Source organism: Sinohyriopsis cumingii, chromosome 13 (genome assembly GCF_028554795.1).
Source record: "Sinohyriopsis cumingii isolate HCF-2022 chromosome 13, ASM2855479v2, whole genome shotgun sequence".
Classification (NCBI taxonomy): domain Eukaryota; kingdom Metazoa; phylum Mollusca; class Bivalvia; order Unionida; family Unionidae; genus Sinohyriopsis; species Sinohyriopsis cumingii.
Genome location: NC_142973.1, coordinates 31,330,054 through 31,349,904, shown reverse-complemented (window position 1 = coordinate 31,349,904; position 19,851 = coordinate 31,330,054). Strand labels below are relative to the sequence as shown.

Sequence of the window (19,851 nt, the reverse complement as noted above, 5' to 3'; positions counted from 1 at the left end):
GCATCTTCCACCATAACTATATCAAAAGATATTCCGCGTTTGCTTGTTTGCGACAAAGTTTAAGATAAGATAAAGATAGTGTGTAAAGCAAGATTACAAAATATATGATATACTTGCCATTGCTAAATAGTATTTGACGGCAAAGACATACACATAACATCTTTTGCCCTATTTGTGCCCTTACCACCACCTCCCTCCCCATCCAGGCAGTATAGTGGGAATACAAATCTCCGTATAGCATGAGTTGCTATCAGTTGTAGCATTGTTTGGTAGAATGAGCGAATTATGATATTGGTCTTTATAAACAAACATTGAAAATACAACTGTATATGGAAATTATGTTGAACATTCATGGACTCAACACACAATATATTATTTACTCCATTATGTTCAAGCAAAGCTCTCTGGTGGAATCATTAAACTAAATTATAATCTCGATTTATGGCATGATGACGCATAACTAATTATTCTTTTGCAAGTTTCATTTTAACATTAAGGGACTGAAGAAGGTATACCATTCGTCAAACATGAAGGATGACAAGTGCAAGCAGTCGTTCATAATATATGAGTTTATCTGTGAAAATAATGGATAATGATCTTCATTGATAAATAGGATAAGTGCATTTCGTTAGCAACAAAGAATAAGAGCTTCCAATGCCTGGAAAGTGACATGGAATAATTCAAAGTCTTTATCACACTCACAAATAATGTTGAACTCAACATCACACATCTCAAAATTTGAAAAATAACATGGAAAAGAACATTCTTACGCTGTGTATCATCTTGAGCTTAAAACTGCCGATTGTACTCCTGAAGTTGGTTTCAACATCTGAATACTCCTTGTCCGTAGTTTGTAGTGTAACAACCTCTAGGTTGTTTTTGTCCTTTTGATTCCAGTTTTCAGGTAAAGGCTGCAAATCACCTGTTAATTTAAAACATAACATAAGATGTCATTTACTCTGACTTGTAGTATTCATATTCTTCTTCTTCTTCTTCTTATTATTATTATTATTATTATCATTATTATTATTATTATTATTATTATTATTATCTGTTATAGAATATTATCTGCTGTACAGTAGATAATATATTTATATTATATATATTAATTTGTAAATACTTACGAAAACGTAGGGGTAGACTCTATGCAGTATTTATTGACTATGAACAGGCTTTTGATATGATATAAGGACGTTTACTGTACCAAAAGCTAGTTAGAGAAAACATTAGTGGAAACATGTTAAGAATCATTAGGACAATTTATAATGATGTAGAAGCATGTGTTAAGTCCATGGTAGTCTTTTATAGCCTGTACTCCTTTCTTTATTTTTGAACGATTTGAAACCCTTTTGAGCTAAAGGAAACAGATGAGTGTTGGCAGAACCATTACAATTATTTTACTGTAGTATGCAGACAATTTAATTATCTTTGCTTACACTGCTCATCAGCTGTAAAATATGCTCAACTGGCTGCATACATCTTGCCTAAAGTTGAACTTAAAAGTGAATATGGAAAAACCAAGAGTCGTTGTATTTCGCTGGTGTGGCTGTCTCAGAAGTTACTATAAGTGGTACTATGGCCATATAGAGATAAAGACTGAATCATATTATAAGTATTTAGATGCATATTTTCTTCAAAATATCTTGGTATATGTGTCAAAAAACTCTCTCCTTGCAGGCGCTGCAGGCTGTGCATATACTGAAAAATAATCTTTCAACATTTGGTAGATTACCCATATCTGGATTGTTTCGTCTATTTGACGCGAAAAAAAATCCTTTCGTTAACTATGGGGCTGAAGATTGTTGGTTTTATGGTGCCAATGATTTTGAAAATGCTCATTTGTCATTTTGTAAATATATTCTTGACACATCATTTACGTATTTTAATTTAAGTGTTTGTCAGGTTTTTTTTTTTAATTTTATTTTTCTTACATGCTATTGTAATGTAAATTTAATCACTGGAGATTATATTTTTTCAGAAAATTGGTTGACCTGAATCATTCTTTTCGTAAACTTCAGGTGTTGGCCTGGAAGCTGGCCTTACTTCAAAATTAGCAAACGTTCTATTTTATTTTAAAATGGTTGGTTGTTGTCAAGTTCATGATGGGACTACGCGGGTTATGAAGTAAATACTTTTTTAAATTTTTATTCTGGGAATAAAATCATCGGTCTATTCAAGGCCATATTCCGTGTACATGATATAAACACGATCGCGTGACCACCTCTGATTTCGCAACTTGGGGGAAATTCCAAATTGCGTCTTGTGATACAATATAACCTTTGTTTTAGAGAGATCTCTCTCAGTTTTAGGTTTTTCACAATGACGTCAAGTTAATTTGTTGTAGCCAGATTTTGAGTTAACTATCATCAGACCATTTGGATTTCAAAAGGATTAATTCTTTATTATCTGGAAATATTTTGAGGAGTGCTCACTCATAAATTTTGGAAAGACATTGCTTTCAAATTTAATTTGGACTTCCAACACCGGAGTGCCATTATATAAGCACAGTACTGACTACAGCATATGTCATCGTCATCCATCTTGGATTTTACATCAGGATTAGAACATTCATTACTAGGACTTTTGCAATTTAATTCGTGGATTATTCTCAGATTGTTTTTGGATTTGATTCTTGAAACCGTACGTTTTTATCCTTTTTTCATTTTCACAGAATTTTCCAGGAAAATAAATTATTTGTTAAATTTTAAAAGGCTTGTTGTTTTCACTCTTTCTTTGTTATTCGAACCCAGACACGTAACAAATCTAAGTAATCTAAATCGATGGAGAGACTGCGTTTCTATAGGTCAGTGGGATTAGAATTCAGTTGTCAAAGATACCTAGTATTGTTGGGAGATAGCAATTATCGTCATATAATCACTATGGTTAAAGCTGGGAATTTGCCAATCAGAGGTTACACGGGAAGATATAAAAAGTATTAGCTATAAGTAAAGATTTCATTACTGCTTGTCCGCTATATGAAGAAATAAGAAGAAAATATTTACCCAACTTTCTATATAAACAGCTAACTGTAATATTTTTAGGTCGTTTATACAAAATGATACTTGTACAAGTCTGAGGACTAATTTATCAATGTTTACTATAAAAGCCTTAAAGATTCGAGAAACCGTTTTACCAACAAATCATGCTGCATAAGTCTCAAGATCAATATCACAAAATGTACTCCATGCTGGTTATAGGTTCCCTTAAATCCGTTTGTGTGATTGCTGCGTCATATATACTTGTATCTCACCCATTTCGAAAACTGGAATAATAATTACTTTCATGTATATCACTTCTAATATCACAGTTAAAGCATGTGTAAAGATGTCGTTGTTAGTTTAGTGGTTTTTGTTTTGGAGGGGAGTTGCTGTTTATTCTCTTTTAAGTTTCATTTTCAGCGTTTTTATTTTTAATGTCAAACTCGTGTCATTTGCAAAGAAAATAGAGCTATCATTGACAGCGAGATAGACAGTGGTATTACGATGGAAAACAGGAAATGAAATTAACTAAGCCACTTTAAGTAGGATTTAGATTGGCAGAGTTATTTATCATCCCAACACATATATTACAAAGTTCATAGACTTTTCAATTTCAAAGATGAGCAGAAATTGTTCCATGTAGAGCGCTTTATGGCCACGTATGCATTCATTTATTGAGGAATAATAAAGACACAAAACACCTGTATTGAATTTAAAAATGAATTTGCATTACACAATAATTTTTAATTTGAAAGGAACCAAATTTTATTTTGTCTCTCACATGTAAACGTAACAAGGAATACATTTACCTAAATGATAAAATCATGAGATGTATTCAATCCAAATGAATAAAACTTTGTTTACGTACGAAGACATGCTTTTGTTATTGACAACACGTGTATTGTGCTGTGCTTCATTACACGATAAGCTGCTTTATTGTTTATTTGGTTTTGCTGCAGTAAAATAAACATTTGGATCTTACTCTATGAACCACCAAGAGTAAGCGATGCAATGTCAACATAAGAGAGAACATAGGTTAGATTACTTAAAATAATTTCGCTAACATTTTCATTTTTCGTATCAAATGGGTAAAACTGTGTGCAAACTTGAAACATATATAGGGAGAGCTGATCCCCCGCCTACATTCAATTTCGATACCGAACCAATTGGAGACTTCACCACTAATAATTACACAAAAATCTATATTTCAACAACAAAAAAAGAAGGTTTTATCTAATTTATCGCTGGTCTATTTAAAACAACACATATCTTTTTGCAATTAATTGGGCTATATACTAAAATGGTTACTGCATTTGTATGGGAAAATATGAACGAGTTTTTCGAATGGAAATACTGCTCACCTTGGGAGTGCAGTATATCCATCCGACAAAACGAATTCATATTTCCCATACAAATGCAGTAACCATTTTATTATATGCTAAAACTATTTTTCTACCTAATACTTAATTATTTAACATAATACATTACACTAAACAAAGTAACTGAATGTATGCCGCATTCCAGACTAAACACACAAACGCATGTTCATCATTACACAACAACGACAATATTACTGCGCACATAACTCCGCCCAGATAAATTTGAACTTAGCCGCGCGCTCGACATATCTTTCTAACGAAAATGGCGTGTCTAGTTAAAATTGAAATTTGTAGTCATATTGTGAATTAATGCGCATTGCAACAACTTTTCCGTTTGATCTGGAATGAATAGATTTCGGTATTTTTTTTCGATTCTTCGAAAGTTTGTGAGTATGGACTGGATTTCTATGTGACAATTCCACATGAAATGCATGGGATTGAAGAAGCGAGGGAGAAGCGTGTTGACATCTGCAGATGTGTTTCTGTTTCTGTCACTGAATGTTTGAAATCAAAATGTGGGGAAAGTATTAAGGCATTCAGTTGCAATTATCAAAAAGACGCTATGGAATTTAATGCTTATTTCATTTTGAGTGCAGTAAGGAGGATGTAATTGCACTACTTATCATCGTAATTACAGTACAATTTCGAAATGTGTAATCAAGATTGGGAACCTATGACATGGCTCCTGTAATTCTAATTTGCAGATCTAAGAAAGTTTCTTTTGAGGAAATTCAGATGTAAAATTTTAAGTATACTTTTTGCCATTCTTATCACCAGCTAAAGAAGACAGTTTATGACTTGAAAATTGGATGTTATTTGTAAGGCCCCTTTCTTGCGTCTGTTGTATACTGCATCTAGCCTAAATCCGAAACATTGTATCAACAAATTTAACGCGGAATTTGCCAAAGCAGCTGGTATGTGGCAGTCCACAAAGCATCTGTTGTAGTTCATTCAGAAACAAATTTAAACAACCACAACGTAAAGCGCCTCTTACGCGATTGTGCATGATTTCTTTACAAATCCAAAGTGCTGGCGTCTGCGTCCATTGTTTGTTTACAATAAAAAGCAGTTTCTTTATGAATGCAATATGTGTATTTGCCTGAGAGTTCAATATCGGAAAATACTGAATGATTCTGACAATGTAAAGTCAACGGAGAAACAAATGAGAATATAAAATATTGTTTATATGTGGGATTATCCTTGAATAAAAAGCTATTTGAGATCAATGTCTAATACCAGTATATTGCAAGATGATAGTACAAGATGGCCGCTCTCGCTTAACCGACTTGAAGCAGCTGTTCTGTTTTTTGTGTGCCGTTTTTCATGATATATGTGCTTGCTGCCTGTCTTCGCCTACGCTATTGTGTTCATCATGCATTGGCTGTTCAGTTGGTATGTGTTTCTTCATCTCCTTGTTTTGGAAACGAGAACAATTAGACTTTTTCTCAGCTGTCTTGCTCCACTGCTACAACTTCCTTTGTTGTTCAACAAACCACAATCACGTGATACTCGCCAGTCAACCCGATTATTCTATAATGGATCCTCATTAATTGCTTTAAATGGCCACTCCTTGGCTTTCCACACTACATTGTGCTCTAGAGTACACGAACTGGAACTACTTTCATCATTACTTCAATGTAAACAGAAGTGAAAAAAGAAACGTTGCTTCAAAGCTGGCCGGCGTAGAGTAGGACGAAGAATTACAGTTACCTCCCTTATGCCCTTTCCGCCTCAACAATTAAAAATTTCGACCGTTAATTTAGATAACCTAATTCAAATCACTATTAAATCGTCAACCTTTGTGTCAACTATCCAAGAGATATCTCTGCGTATTGCATTATGCAATGCCCAATCAGTAGGATCACCGGTAAAGCGCACATAAATAGTTAATTTTATCAACAATCAAAATATCGACGAGTTTTTCCTGACATACACATGGTTGGAACAATCAGGCGATGAGTCCAAGTGAGCGGATCTAACACCCACTGGTTACTCCATCAACTCGTTCCCCCGCCACACTCGCGGAGGAGGAATTTTGCTGTCATCACAAAGAACTCCATGATCAAACGTCTTAACCACACCACAACTTTCAATTTCTACCACACACCGTTTGAACTAGTCCAAACCACACTTACACTGGAACAAAGGTCAGTCCATTTTTTCTGCCTATACCGCCCTCCTCCTAATAGAAAAACAAGCTGACTGAATCTCTCTTTTTGCAGCAGTTTTCGAATCTCCTGGAGTATGGAAATTCGATAGGTGGCAACCTGATTTCAACTTTCACTTTGACTGTCCCGGAAACCCAAACACATCAAAACTCCTCGATTGCATTAATGTTTTCAACCTCAAACAGTCAGTTCACCAACCCACTCATAAACATGGTCACATTTTAGACTGGATTCTTCATAGACGTGATGATAATATTCAACGTTCCTCCCTGGTATCACACGAACTTGCATCAGATCACCTGTGCATTATATGCCATCTTGACGTATCAGTCCTTTACACTCCACCTTTATTTGCTACTAAGAAAAATATCAGTATCATAAATAGAACCAAACTAATGCATGCCATACAAGCAAACCTAACAACTTGCCTACCTCCTACAACAGAGCAACTCGATAGCTGCCTGCGTTCATTGCTCGACAAACATGCCCCAGTCACTAAGTGCAGAGGATCAATTTAAAAGTGTTATCCATGGTATAGCAGTGTTAGGGACCAGCTTCGCACTGCTAAAAGAGACCGCCGTAAAGCTGAGAGGCTTTGGCTTTCCACCAGGCTCACTATTCATAAGTAAATCTATGAAGCCGCTAAGAAGAATGTCACAAACTTAGTACATGCAGCAAAATCGGCCCACTACAGTAATAAGTTCCAGAAAGTTCCAGCTACAAAGAGCTCTTCGAGATTACTAACAAGCTAATGTCAAGGAACAAATTTACACCACTTCCAACTACCTTCTCTCTAGTCGACCTTCCGGACCTGTTTGCAAATTTCTTCCGTGACAAAGTACAAACCATTAGAGATCAGCTGGACAACACAATTTCAATTGACTCGTCGTCACCATACAGTTGGGATACAGAATCTGAGCGGCAACCATTAGCAGCATTTGAACCTGTCTCTATGGATTTCGTACGTACAATCGTGATGAAGAGTGCACGAAAGTCATGTGAACTTGATCCAGTTCCAACATCACTGCTGCTTGAGTGCTTAGATCCAGTATTGCCTTTACTAACTGATGTTATTAATATTTCTCTCTCATCAGGGGAATTCCCGTCATTTTTCAAAACTACCATTGTAAAGCCTCTGCTGAAGAAACCAACACTAGACCATAACAATTTAAAGAACCAGTTTCTAATCTCCCATTCAAATCAAAACTCTTAGAAAAGGTTGTGCTATCCCAGCTTGTATCTCATCTGAATTCAAACAGTCTTTTTAGTAATGTACAATCTGCATATCGCCCTTGCCACAGTTCTGAAAATACTCTTCTAAAAGTAGTTAATGACATTCTCTCTGCGTTGGATAGCGGAAAGATTACAGTCCTCACCCTCCTTGATTTGTCTGTAGCATTTGACACAATATACCATGATATATTACTTCACCGTCTCCAGCATGTATTTGGCATTCATGATACAGCCTGTGGTTCAAGTCCTACTTGCTCAACTGGACACAAATTGTATCTGCAAATGGAATACACTCCAGCCCAGTTGATCTGTGTTGTGGTGTTCCACAAGGGTCTGTTCTTGGACCTGTTCTCTTCATTCTGTACACTCGGGAGGAAGAGTGCACCAAAATCATGTGAACTTGATCCAATTCCATCATCACTGGTGTTTGAGTGCTTAGATCCAGTATTGCCTTCACTAACTGATGTTATTAATACTTCTCTCTCTCATCCGGGGAATTCCCATCATTTTTCAAACCCGGCATTGTAAAGCTTTTGCTGCAGAAACCAACACTCAACCATAACGATTTAAAGAACTACCACCCAGTTTCTAATCTCCCATTCATATAAAATAAATCTTATAAAAGGTTGTCCTATCCCAATATGGATCTCATCTGAATTCAAACAGTCTTTTTAACAATGTACAATCTGCATATCGCCCTTGCTACAGTACAGAAACTACTCTTCTAAAAGTAGTTAATAACATTCTCTCTGCTTTGGATAGCGGAAAGATTACAGTCCTCACCCTCATTAATTTGTCTGCAGCATTTGACACTATAGAGCATGATATATTCCTTCGCCGTCTCCAGCATGTATTTGGCATTCCTGATACAGCCTTACTGTGGTTCAAGTCATACTTGGTGAACAGGACACAAATTGTGTCTGCAAATGGAATACGCTCCAGCCCAGTTAAACTATGTTGTGGTGTTCCACAGGGGTCAGTTCTTGGGCCTGTTCTCTTCATTCTATACACTCAGCTGCTCACAAGTGGCATAGATCATCATCCAGTGCCTCACAAATCTAGCCACCCAACTGAAGTTGATGCTACCATCCAAGGTGTAGAGCGGTGCATTTCTGATTTGAAATCATGGATGAAATGTAACAAGCTGCAGATGAATGATGATAAAACTGAGGCCATTCTGATCACAACACAAAGCCTTTCTCAGTCACATCATTTATCTCAAACAATGAATATCAGTTACACCAACATTAAATTCACACATTCTGTACGAAACCTAGGTGTCACTCTGGACAGTTACCTCCCACGTTTCACCAACATGTCATGAACATATGCAAGGCTGCATATCTTTAGCTGAGACGCATCAGCTCCATTCGCAAATATCTTTCAGCTGATGCCACTAAAGCACTTGCATGTTCATTAGTACCTTCAAAACTCTACTATTGTAACTCAGTTATGTATGGTTCATCTCAATATCTACTTCAGAAGCTTCAGACAGTTCAAAACACAGCTGTTCAGATCATACTCAGAGTACCACGGTCAGAGCACACCTCCCCGCTGTTCTGTACCATACACTGGCTATCCATTCAATCCAGAATCAAACATAAAATGTGTTCTCTGTGCTACGTTTCACTGACGGACTCCAGTCAAACATACCTATCCGACCTCACCCATGTGTACACACCAGCAAGATCCTTACGCTATTCTTCTGACAATTGTATACTCATTATTCCCACTACGAAAACGAAGTCATATGGACAATGTTCTTTTGCATACCAGGGCCCAGCAACGTGGAATGAATTGCCCACTGAACGTAGACACAAAGACACAGTGATCCCATTCAAGAGTGCTCTTAGAACTCACTTATTTCGACTGCAAGAATAAACTTAAAGACCTAATAATGTTTCCTACCATAAATATTATCATCATGTTTTTTTTTCTTCTGGGTTTTCTAATTTCATGGTGTTTGTGTTTGTTTGCATATCATTATATATGTTTTTTATGTTATAGGTGTTGTCTAATGTTTTAAAGCGCTTAGAGGTTCTAAAAATTAGGTGCTATACAAAGTCCTCATTATTATTATTATTATTATTATTAGTGAGGTCCATTCTTAAAGCTGGTAAATGTTACAGATATAAATTTACAAATTATTTGCATCTTTTCTCGCGTTTCGTCTAGATATGATACATTTCCAAAATATTCGTGATCTTCAATATGTTTAATCCAAATTTTGACTTTGATCTTCGGAGATTACTCAGCGAGTCCCATATGCTCGATTTACCTTTTGTCCCATGCAATGATTATGACATTTTGCTTATGTTACAATCGTAGCATTGATAGAGTAATTGACATAAAATTAAGACCAACAATAACAAAATGAAAATTGCTTTTCTGGCTACAGCACTATGTATGATTATCCAAGACAATTTTGTTGACTCCAAAGGCTTATATGCTTTTATGTTTCTTCAGCATAATTGGTGTTTTATAGATAATCGATTCACCATGTATTGAACTATTTCAAGATTAAATATAAACTTACCCGTCATTCTATCCAGTCGAACAACCTTGACCATGTTGGAACTATTGTTTACTTCACATTCCACGTACTTTGAAAAATCAACACAATATTTCAGATCATCTGTGTCGGTAAACTCGTAAGACTTGTCACCTTTTGTGAAAGCGATTTCCAACTCGATCCCAATTTTTTTGGAGTAAGGTATAAGAATGTGTTTCGTCTCTTCATAACACCATTCATAGTATTGTTGCACCAGTTTTCCCACAGTCTCACTTTGTAATGACGCATTTAGTGTCTGAAACAGTTGTTAAAGATGTCTAACAATGATATAAACCCATGTTAATGCAAAGTGAGCTTGCAATGTAAAAACTTATCTTCGGAATAGAAAGAAAAACATCATGGGAATGACGCCATATTATTAAGATCTTTTTTCATCCCAAGAAATCAGATTAGCCTTGACAAAGTATATCAAACTTAAATGGTGCTTGTGTACAATAAAACTGTACAACTATTCGTAAAGACCATAACAGTCATACGACCAACAGGCACATCAGTTTTTCAAAATTATTTACTCATCGTGAGACATAGGATGCCGCTAAATAAAAATGTTTTAACACATTAAGTAGGTCCATTAGGAATTCTCCATGGATTTAGAACAGTCACTGACGTAAATTAGTAATGTCTGACTGAGTGGGCCACGTATCAAGCTTAATAATTATCGGCCTGAGTTTATTGCTGACATTATCTGTCAATTAAACCAAATGAAACAGAATTAATGAAGACTATGTGAAAAATCTACTTATTTTTTACGACGCAAAGCATGTAGTAAATGCGTATCTATCTTGAAAGTGAAGCATTATCCTGATTTAGATCCATAATACAAAGAGCCTGGTAAATTACTACCTTAAATAATACGAAAAATGTTAATACTAAAGTTTTGATCAAGTGCTTTTAATTCATTGCTGCTTGAAAAATATTTAATGTTCTAAAATTATATTAAATCTAGTATACCTTGCAATCATGGACATTGTCTGACCATATAAAAACTAGTCGAATTAGGACGAATTAGGACAGTCTAATTAAATAAAGATAACATGACCAGTTTATATATTAATGGAGGGAGTGTCTTGATGTTTCATGCACAATGGTTATTGCACTATGTATAAAAATAATTTAGAGTTGCATCCGTACCTATATACTACAACGAATGATCCATATGAAGTAACTCTTACTTGTTGTCGAATACTGACATATAATCTCTCTGTATAATTAGGTCGCTATGTAAGAATGTCCAAAAAAGGAGGTTTCATGTATTATATAACCCAATTATGACTGAAACATAGTATACTTTCCTTTTTGTAAGTCATTTTTAATCCTGAATATCCAAGCAAATATTTGCCGAGGCACTTCATTTTATCTCCAACGTATCGCAAATTTGAATCTGTCTTATCTTTCTCAGTCAAAAGATAATTTATTAATCTAACTAAACAAATTTATTTTACAAAATAAACTAAGAAAAACCACAATCACTTGATCACATATATGTATGTTCTCCTTGATAATTCATTTTGCAGACATATCGCTACTTGTAAATACATGTATCGTAAAACATAGTATAGTTACGTGGCTCGTTTTATTCATATAATATTATGTCAGTTTAAAGCCGAGCAAACTAATTACATTATGTTATTTTTATTCCAATCCCATTAATCATCATTCGCTTTCTCAATGGGGGCCCCGAGTGGCCGAGTGGCCGAGTGGTCTAAAGCGCTGTTCGTTACGGATTACTGCCATCTCACCTCTGTCTGCGGCGATTCGAGTCTAAGATTCAACCAATGTGGGCATGTGAGAAAGCTTGCCAGTAGCTTCTCGTGGGTCGGTGGTTCTTTCCGGGGTTTTCCGGGTTCTTCCTCCACCATTAATACTGGCAGCCATGTATGATAGCCTATCGTGCTGAAAAATGGCGTTAAAACCCATAACAACAACAACAACAGGCTTCCTCAATGAATACGATTTACTTATTGTTGAACAGCTCTTGGCTACGATATATACGTCATACAATATATCTTATCAAGGAAACCAAATCTGGAATATTGATTAGTTTCGTCTTGGCCACACTTAGGAAAACAAAATTGCTAAAAAGATATCAAAATCAACGCATCACTGAAAAGACTTATTGTAAATGACGTAATGATGAAACTAATGATTAGATAATACTACCCTTTAAGATCGGGAGTTCTATGCTTGATAGTAAAATGATGACAGAAATAAACAAACGATCAGAAAAATATAACGTATTTCCAGCCAAAACTGTAATTTTATCATTCATAGCTGGAATCCGTCAGACAATAAAAATTGTGATGTACTGCTGGAAACGCTACTCTAATTGTCAAATGACTTTCCGTTGGTAAAACTTAATATCCAAGAAAAAAAACAACGACCAGGGTCTTTAAATCTTTAAATACCAGCACCATTATGACATCAGAATTGAGTCTCAATATATTTGTTAAAAATATAGCATTACTTACTGTGAGAACTTTTAGTACTTGCTCGTTAGCGCTCCTTACATTGCCAGAAGTACCCTCAAAGTTTATTTCATTGGCTTGTTTTGAAATCTCGACTTCAACATCTAATTTCCTGCATATCATTTCTATCTCTTGGATCTGAAATACAACATGATATATATATTTATAATGCGTTCGCAAAGCAACCAAGCATAAGGAAACAATAAAAACATTCCGTATTTATTACGAAAGTAAAAGTTAGTGAAAAAGACAAATCATACATGGTTGTTGTACACTATTTGTCTGTGGCTGTTCAAGCTTCAGCTGATTAGGTGATTTAACAAGGAAGTCGATTTCAATGAGTGTCGCACACGAAATCCAGTGTATTGAAGAACGGAGAAATAACCATCATAAGCGATTCATTAAGTGTAATAACTACTATTTCTGAGGAATAATACTTACCAAATATTTCGACGAAATGTACATGTAAGTTACACTGATGCACCAATTGGTACCTTTCTTTGACCGTTACAAAATTGAAAATATAATAATGCCAAATAATGAAGTTGACAAGCATATTATTCCCATTCCTTCTATCCTCTTTAAAAGTTAATTTTAATTAATTACTACCTCTTGAAAAACAAAATCTTTATCATTCATCCCCTTTTCAAAACTTCTTGTTTTCCGAGCCACTATAAACGCATTACGGTCGCATACATTCGGCTAGTACTAATGAAATGAAGCATTCATGATTATTTGTGTGGGTAAGACAACAGTAAAATCGACACCAAAAAAATGCAAGAAAAACGTCGATTCCAGTGAATGGATACATCCACGTAAATGTATCTTATCAGGCAATGTTACTTGGTCTATTCATGTATCTTCAGCTAAAACATAATTCTCATAATCGCATGGGTGCCATGTACCAAAGTCTATTCGATAACTTCTCTAAAATAAAACTTCATGCAGACTTTGTTAGCACGTGTGTTAAACCTACATCACTTAGCCGCATTTTGCCAATCATGTCGTTCTTCAATGGTTCATGTCCTGAGAAGTCCTGATCAACTTGTTTTCTTATTGTCTGGAAAGCTTTGTTTGTCTGGTCCACGCTATCCGATATAAGCTTCAGCAAAACAAAATCACGTTTCTCGGGGTCAATATTAGTTAGATTTTCACTAAGAAGGGGTTCATCATCGTCGACATCTGGAACTTGAAAACAATTCCATTACATGTACTACTAGTATATAAAACATTTTACCAAATTACGTATTATAACTGAAAGAAAACACAAGAAAACGTCGCTTGCAATTCTAAACTATGACAGTCCACTCATTTTCCAAAGTGCTGGAATTTGATATACTTGATTAAACTTTATGTATTGGTCGATTAAATCATAGCGTGATTAAAAGTCGAAGACAAAAATGTAAAATTCTGAACACGTGGCATAGAAGCCTTTACAATCATAATTTAATACATGAGTTTGATTCCAAAACAAACACTGATGCTGCAAAGATTAATTATTGTAGACGTATAGAAAACACAAATGCTTCGTTTGCATACCAACATTAGCAACTCACCTTGCAGAACATAATGACAAATAAAAATAAAATGTTTAATAGTTACTGTCAGCAAAACGAACTCCCTTCTTCTTTTTCTCAGTGACATCCTTTTGTACATCCTGGAAAGTCTGACTAAGGATGTCCTTAAATACCTGGAAAAAAGGAATGCCACTAATTATGAAGAAAATCGTATCTTGTTTCCAGTTGAACACTTGTCACCATATATGTAAAAACTGTGGCTAGCTTATTTCTATATCGAGGGCTACTTAAACCTATTAATTTAACAATTAATAAAATACCATTTTGCTAATGCTTTTATCTTTTTTCACTTTACACTTATATACTTGTAAACATTGTGAACGCATTGTATAACATTTGTATTTTCAACTGTTTTTCCAAACTGAGGTACAGATCGAATCAGGACCCTAGTAATTCCAGGCCATCGCAACACACGTTGTGACATAGAAGCGCTTTATCTACGGCGTTTGTTTCAGAGCGAAAAATCAGAGAGATTCCCCTATTCATTAGCAAGAAGCATATATCAACCAATTAGTTATCAAATCAAACGATCTACCAACAAAATAAATTAGGATTTGTCTTAAATCAAACTTTGTTGTTTACTTAATGTAACTGTAAATGATGTGCCGATTTTATATATAGTTATTAGATCTCCCCTGTGCTTATAATTAGCAAATGAAGGCATACTAAAATTTTCAAAACTGTAAGAACTATATAGCATCATTAACGTAATTCATTAAGTATTATGAATAAATATCAAATTATTTTGGCTCAGGTAGAGCTGTCAAGCTGGGCGATACTTTATCGTCTTTATTATTTATATTCTTTATTAATTACATAGTTCAAAGCATCAAGTCCGACATCAATAGCGTGCTAAGCATAAAATGAAGAAGTGTACACTGTATATCTAAAGATGCTCTACAATCTTTACGAAATCATTTTGAAAGGTTAATGTGAGAGATTTTCTTCACAAGTGAATATTGATAAGACTAAAATAATGCTCATGAAAAAAGAAGATACAAATAACCTCTTTGCATCGTTTTATTATTGTATAATATTGTACAGGATTTGGCTTTGCTTATCACAAAGAAAAGTAAATTTTTTCCATCCATACGTAGTTTTCCTTATTAATTTATATATTTATACATCATATGCAACCCTGCATAAGATATTTATTTCTAACTATAAATCCGAACTAAATACCACCATTTCGGCCAATTCTGCGCGTCGGGTAATTCTGCGCAACCATATGTCATTTCTTTAAACAGTGGGTCACGTGTTATTTTGGTTCGAAAATCCATTTTATATCAAGAAATATCGTACTTTAATTAAGAAAAGTTATATTCATAATGTGTGCAAAAATATCCCACATGTAGACTCGAAATGCACATTCAATGTGATTTCAAAATGCAACGTGAAGACCCACTCCATGACCTTCTTGAACCTGTAACTCAGAAAATTCGATTTACTATGCATCTTTTAGAATCTTACAAATAAATACATTATTTAAAAGATGGAAATGTGAACCGGAAAAAAATACTGTTTTTTTTATTCAAGTTTCCAAATTTGCAAGAAGTTGTCCCATATGTACAAAATCTTCTGCTACCCAGCATGTTAACTTGCCGCTAGAACATAAATTCTCAAGAAATCTCCCGACGTATAGTCTGTTTCTAAATTATGTAGTAATTTTGTCCCCATCAGCATGACGTTGTAGACACATTGAATCCTATTCATTGTTGTTTTCTTCCACATAATTAGCTTTTTTTAATATAATGTTGAAATTTACTAACTTGTTTACAAGATCGGTTTAGTTTGCATATCTCTTGCCGACATATCACGAGTCAGGAAAACACGGGGGTGGTATCCCCTGTTCCAAAATTAATATTATTTCGACCAGAATATTCTGGCGACAATTGCCTCTTTTCAAATGGTGAACATTGCTTTTTTATTTTTATCAATCGGTCGAATTTGGTATGCGTTTTGCTTCAATATTGGAGACCGAAACCTTAGGTGCGCATAAATGCCCGACAGAATTATACATACAGTCGAGATTCGTCTTGTAAAACATAAATGCATTTGACAGAGGGATTACATTTTGAGTCATATATCATGTGATGTTCTCTATGTATTTGCAGAAAGCATACATAAAATGTGTATGCAATCTAAATAAACAAATAGAGTGATTTGGAAGTTTCTAGATGCAATCATAGCCTGTGTCATTTATTCAATTTAGTTTTCTCCCTTTAGTTTATCTTGGGGCATTTTATGACGTGCCATATGTAACTAGAAGACTAGATAGCAGACTGTGTGTGTGTGTGTGTGTATATATATATATATATATATATATATATATATATATATATATATATATATATATATATATATATATATATATATATATATATGTGTGTGTGTGTGTGTGTGTGTGTGTGTGTGTGTTTGCGTGTGTGTATGTGTGTGTGTGTGTGTGTGCGTGTGGTGTGTGTGTGTGTGTGTGCTTATGGGAGTTAAAAATCGAAGTTACACAATTAGACAAATTGATGTTTTAATATTAGACATGATAAAATATGGATTGTATAGAAAAGGTCTGTATATTAGGACTGTAAATGGCATACCTGATTTACGTCATTTGCTGGAGGAAACAGGACAATAGTAACGCGCAAATGATACCCAGGATTATCCTGACTAAATTGTTTGGCCGTCTCAAACATGGCGGACGCCACATCTTTGGCAGGATACTTGAATCCACCCGTCCCTATCGTGGGGAAGGCTATGGAATTAAATCCTTCTGATTGTAACATCTTCAGACATTCTGTCACGGTACCCTCTACAAGCTACAAATGAACAACAGAGAGAACAATATTTATTATACATGCCTACCCACATAAGTATACAGAATTAAACGCGTTCATAAAGTGTAATTATAGTAATTATCATCACGCAGTATTGGAGATATTATGGGAATCAAACTGTGCAAAAGAAATATTTCTACACATTTACATGTTTGATTTATAATCATTTTACGGTGAAAGACTAAAGGCCTCAACTCCTTCGAAAAAACAATTAAAATTTTGAAAATTATAGGAGTTTCGCCGCATGACGCTTTTCTTGGGTGGGGTGGGGTGGACGTCAAGCTGTGTTTGTTGCCTGTACGCTGATGTACATGTAATTTTAAGCGATAACAAAAATATATTGCTTGCTCACAACTTCTGATGTGTTTTTAGAGAAGATTCTTCCATTTTTATCAACCATTTAAGTTCGTCTTCGAGCAGTATATGCCACCCAGTGTTTTACATGAGCAGTTAAAAACTCTGTCTCATGTAAGAAACCAACAAGACTGTTATCAACGATGCGTTAAAGGTAGTTAGGCATACCCGAAGAAATGTCACTTAAATTAAATTAATTTTGAAAGAGTCATGTTTGTACATAAATAAAAATGCTTTATCTTACATACACATTAAATGCATCACATGTAATTGTCGTATGATTTTGTCCAAGCGATCAAAGAAAAAAATTATAAATAATATTGCGAATCAATCATTCTTAGTTCTTTAATAATACTGGTGACGAGTTCGTGCACATAATATGTATCGCTTCTGTGTAGTAGATTATAAATATATTGAAATTTCTCCCAATATAAATAACATCTGATTTAATTATTCGAAACTTATGTAAAAGTGGCGGTTTTATGACTCAAAATGTAAACTTACTGATTTTCCTTTGCTGTGGTTCCATTCGGATAGCTTGATGTGGAACACCTTTTTACAGTTTAGATTACCGCCGCATGTCGAGGCTACCTGTCCATCTTGTAACCCGTTGGGATAATTCTTATTGCAATCTGCTTGAAGACTCGGTCCAGCAACTTTGCTGAGTGCCTTTGCGATAACTCCGTTTAGACTCGGAAAACTGGAGGTTGTGTTCACGATAACATCCGCCTGTCACAATAATATCATATACTAGATTGATTGGCAATGCAATATAATATAATATATATAATATAATATAATATAATATAATATAATATAATATAATATAATATAATATAATATAATATAATGTAATGTAATGTAACGTAACATAACATAACATAACATAACATAACATAATATAATATAATATAATGAAATGTAATGTAATGTAACGTAACATAACATAGCATAACATAACATAATATAATATAATATAATATAATATAATATAATATAATATAATGAAATGTAATGTAATGTAATGTAACGTAACGTAACATAAAATAACATAATATAATATAATATAATATAATATAATATAATATAATATAATATAATATAATATAATATAATATAATATTTACATAAACAGAAATTCTTTCTATCGAGTCAACATGCAGTTGACATAATGCAGGAGCCTGTATGTAGAGAGTAATGCCTAAGTAAATTCTTTTTAGCCAGGAGAAACCGATTATGCATTTTTAGTCTTATACTACGAAATGTTTTGTGCACTTACACTTGGATAATTATATGATATCACTCTTTTTAACACTAATTGTTCAGAGAAATGAGAAACATGTGTATTATATGAGTCTGTTAAGTCAATAATGATTGTGACTATGTGTACAAGTAATGCTCGTTTGGATGATAAGGAAAGGACATAACGTATTTTCCCTTACTAACCGAGATGAAAGAGATCTCAGATTGGCGGGAACCAGTCTTCATCAAGTAACGCCATGGTATGTTAACCATGCTTCGGGATATACAGTCAGTTTAACTTTACTTTGATAAATCTGTTTACAGGTAGATGGGAGAATATGAGTTATATTGGTTCTCCTTTATCGGCACATTTCAAATTCTCTGTCAATATCATATGTACATATTTAAATAATATAGTCGTTATATAAGATACGTATTTTTATATATGTATATAATATATATTTTTTCAAGACACATGTCATCAATGCTTTATAATAAACCCATACTGTGGAAATAACAAAATTGATTATGAGAATATTTTTATATATTTTTGTATTACCAATAGATTATTTACAGTTTAATTTTTATTTCAATCTATGTCATACCAATCGAAATAGGTGAATTAACTGGATGGTGTAGATCTAGTACTAATTGTGATTATAGAACTAATTGTAACGTTTTACATGAGAACTTCATACATTGAAGAATACACCTTCACAGGCAAGAACGTTCATGTTGAGACCATATTTAGCTTTAAAATTATCAAAATCGATGATAGTTCTCAGATCCACATCCGTCTTTATATTAACATAACAGATTATATTATTTTCCAGCAATTTCTTCTAGAACGTGTACCTTGTTAACATTTAAATGTGTGTTCATCTATGGATTTGTTTTCACACGATATTCTCCTGTCTGTGGTATATTCTTCTATATTAACAATTTCCAATCAATACAACATCAAGTGAAAGAGCATATTTCGTCTTAGTGGACAATGCCATCACATTTACATCTCCTAATAGCAACTGATATTTTAATCTCTCATATTTCAA

General features: G+C 34.2%; 1 protein-coding gene across 1 annotated transcript in view; it reads right to left on the bottom strand.

Annotated features, from left to right (window-relative positions):
- LOC149785142 (protein mono-ADP-ribosyltransferase PARP14-like) overlaps positions 1-19,851 on the bottom strand; it is an 89,039-nt gene that overhangs the window by 14,141 nt on the left and 55,047 nt on the right. Inside the window, exons 18-24 of the mRNA XM_089978906.1 lie at positions 18,062-18,286; positions 16,967-17,185; positions 14,398-14,485; positions 13,772-13,983; positions 12,799-12,933; positions 10,295-10,565; positions 771-922 (exon numbers count right to left, since the gene is read on the bottom strand). Coding sequence (XP_089835032.1) covers positions 771-922; positions 10,295-10,565; positions 12,799-12,933; positions 13,772-13,983; positions 14,398-14,485; positions 16,967-17,185; positions 18,062-18,286 — 1,302 coding nt within the window. The remainder of the gene's footprint in view (positions 1-770; positions 923-10,294; positions 10,566-12,798; positions 12,934-13,771; positions 13,984-14,397; positions 14,486-16,966; positions 17,186-18,061; positions 18,287-19,851) is intronic.